Here is a 2,037-nt window from a genome sequence, read left to right on the forward strand (position 1 = left end):
CAGTAGACTTACTGCAAAACAGATATCTGGTCGAGTATTGTTAGCAAGGTACATTAGTGCCCCGATCGCACTAAGATAAGGAGTTTCATCACCAAGAAGCTCTTCATCATTCTCTTGAGGTCGAAATGGATCTGTATTGATGTCAAGCGATCTTACCACCATTGGAGTACTCAATGGATGTGAGTTATCCATGTAAATACGCTTTAGTATCTTTTCTGTGTACGTTGATTGATGAACAAGTATTCCATTTGACAAATTCTCAATCTGTAGACCAAGACAAAATTTTGTCTTGCCGAGATCTTTCATTTCAAATTCTTTTTTCAGATACTCAACAACTTCTAAAAGCTCTTTACGAGTGCCAATGATGTTCAAATCATCAACATACACAGCTATTATTATAAATTTAGACCCCGATCGTTTAATGAAAATGCAGGGACAAATCGGGTCATTTTTGTACCCTTTCTTTAACAAATATTCACTCAGACAATTGTACCACATCCTTCCTGATTGTTTCAATCTCATACAGAGATTTCTGAAGCTTTATTGAACAAGTTTCTCTTGAATCTTTGTATGCTTCAGGCACTTTGAATGCTTCAGGAATTTTCATAAAAATGTTGTGGTCCAATGAGCCATATAGATAGGCTGTGACAACGTCCATTAGACGCATTTCAAGTTTTTCATGAACTGCCAGATTTATGAGATATCTGAAGGTGATTGCATCTATCACTGGAGAATATGTCTCCATATAATCAATGCCAGGTCTTTGAGAAAAACCTTGAGCAACGAGTCGGGCCTTATATCTCATGACTTCACCTTTCTCATTTCTTTTTCGTACAAAAACCCATTTGTACCCACTTGCTTGATACCTTCAGGTGTTCGGATTATCGGTCCAAAAACTTCACGTTTTCTAGTGAAGCCAATTCAGCTTGAATTGCATCCTTCCATTTTGGCCAATCATTTCTCTGTCTACATTCATGATCAGATTTTGGCTCAAAATCTTCATCTTGTTGCATTATTTCAATAGCAACATTATAGGCAAATATGTTGTCAATCACAACATTATTTCGGTTCCACAACTTTCTCGTCGAGACATAATTCATTGAAATTTTATTATTTTTAGAAGTTCGAACCTCCTCATCATCATGTGTTATGACTTGGGTCTCATCTTGAGAAATTTCTTTCAACCCATGATCATCTTGATCATTTATTCCTTTTCTCTTTCGAGGATTTTTATCCTTGGAACCAGTGGTCTACCACGCTTCAAATGTGGTCTAGACTCATTTGCCTTAACAATTTGTCCCGTCGAAATATCAACTCGAACTGGAGCATTAACAGCTGGAATATGCGATTTAGTAATCCTTAGAAAATTAGTAAATGCATCTGGTAGTTGATTTGCAATGTTCTGCAAATAAATTATTCTTTGAACTTCTTGCTCACATTGGTTTGTTTGAGGATCCAGATGAGATAGAGATGATGAATTCCAATCTATCTCTTTTCCCAATGACTTATGTTCTCCCCCTAATGTTGGGTATACTGATTCATCAAAATGACAATCAGCAAATCTTGCCTTAAATAAATCTCCAGTCATAGCTCCAAATTGTCACGCCCCTTTTTTTTCTCACTCAATATATTTTTGATTTTTTTATTTTGTTTCGAAAGAAAAAGAAAAGAGTTTTTCCAATTAAAGTGACATTTTGAAAAGGGATAATTATTATTCAGAGTCGCCACTTGGAATTGAGTTTTGGTGTTCCAAGTCACCTTATTTAAATCCCTAATCAAAAGGAAATTTGACTCTATTTTATTGGTCTGCGAACTAGAACTAGAAATTCGGGTAAGGAATTCTGTTGACCGAGGGGAAGGTGTTAGGCACCCCTCGAATCCCGTGGTTCTAGCACGGTCGCTTTATTGACTTTTAATATGACTTAACTTAATTTTTGGACACTGTATTATTTAACTTAATGAAATTGTTATTTATTTTCAGATTTATTCTAAACTTATTTTAAATTGGTTTATTTATTTTAAATGGTCTTTCTTCAT

General features: G+C 35.2%; 1 protein-coding gene across 1 annotated transcript; it reads right to left on the reverse strand.

Annotated features, from left to right (window-relative positions):
* Nucleotides 1–881: 881 nt before the first annotated feature.
* On the reverse strand, nucleotides 882–1,588 carry LOC107025933. The gene is made up of 2 exons (XM_015226733.1): nucleotides 1,255–1,588; nucleotides 882–1,003 (listed from the first exon to the last, which is right to left on the reverse strand). Exons 1-2 carry the CDS (start codon nucleotides 1,586–1,588, stop codon nucleotides 882–884), a joined length of 456 nt encoding a protein of 151 aa, XP_015082219.1.
* Nucleotides 1,589–2,037: the final 449 nt, after the last annotated feature.

The sequence above is a fragment of the Solanum pennellii genome, chromosome 1 (genome assembly GCF_001406875.1).
Source record: "Solanum pennellii chromosome 1, SPENNV200".
Lineage (NCBI taxonomy): Eukaryota > Viridiplantae > Streptophyta > Magnoliopsida > Solanales > Solanaceae > Solanum > Solanum pennellii.

What these genes read in the sequence shown, in the direction of transcription:
- LOC107025933 (XM_015226733.1), bottom strand. Translation starts at nt 1,588, where the DNA reads ATGACTGGAGATTTATTTAAGGCAAGATTTGCTGATTGTCATTTTGAT. An exon ending in TAGACCACATTTGAAGCGTG is followed by an intron (nt 1,004 to 1,254) that starts GTAGACCACTGG and finishes TAATGCAACAAG; the next exon opens with ATGAAGATTTTGAGCCAAAA.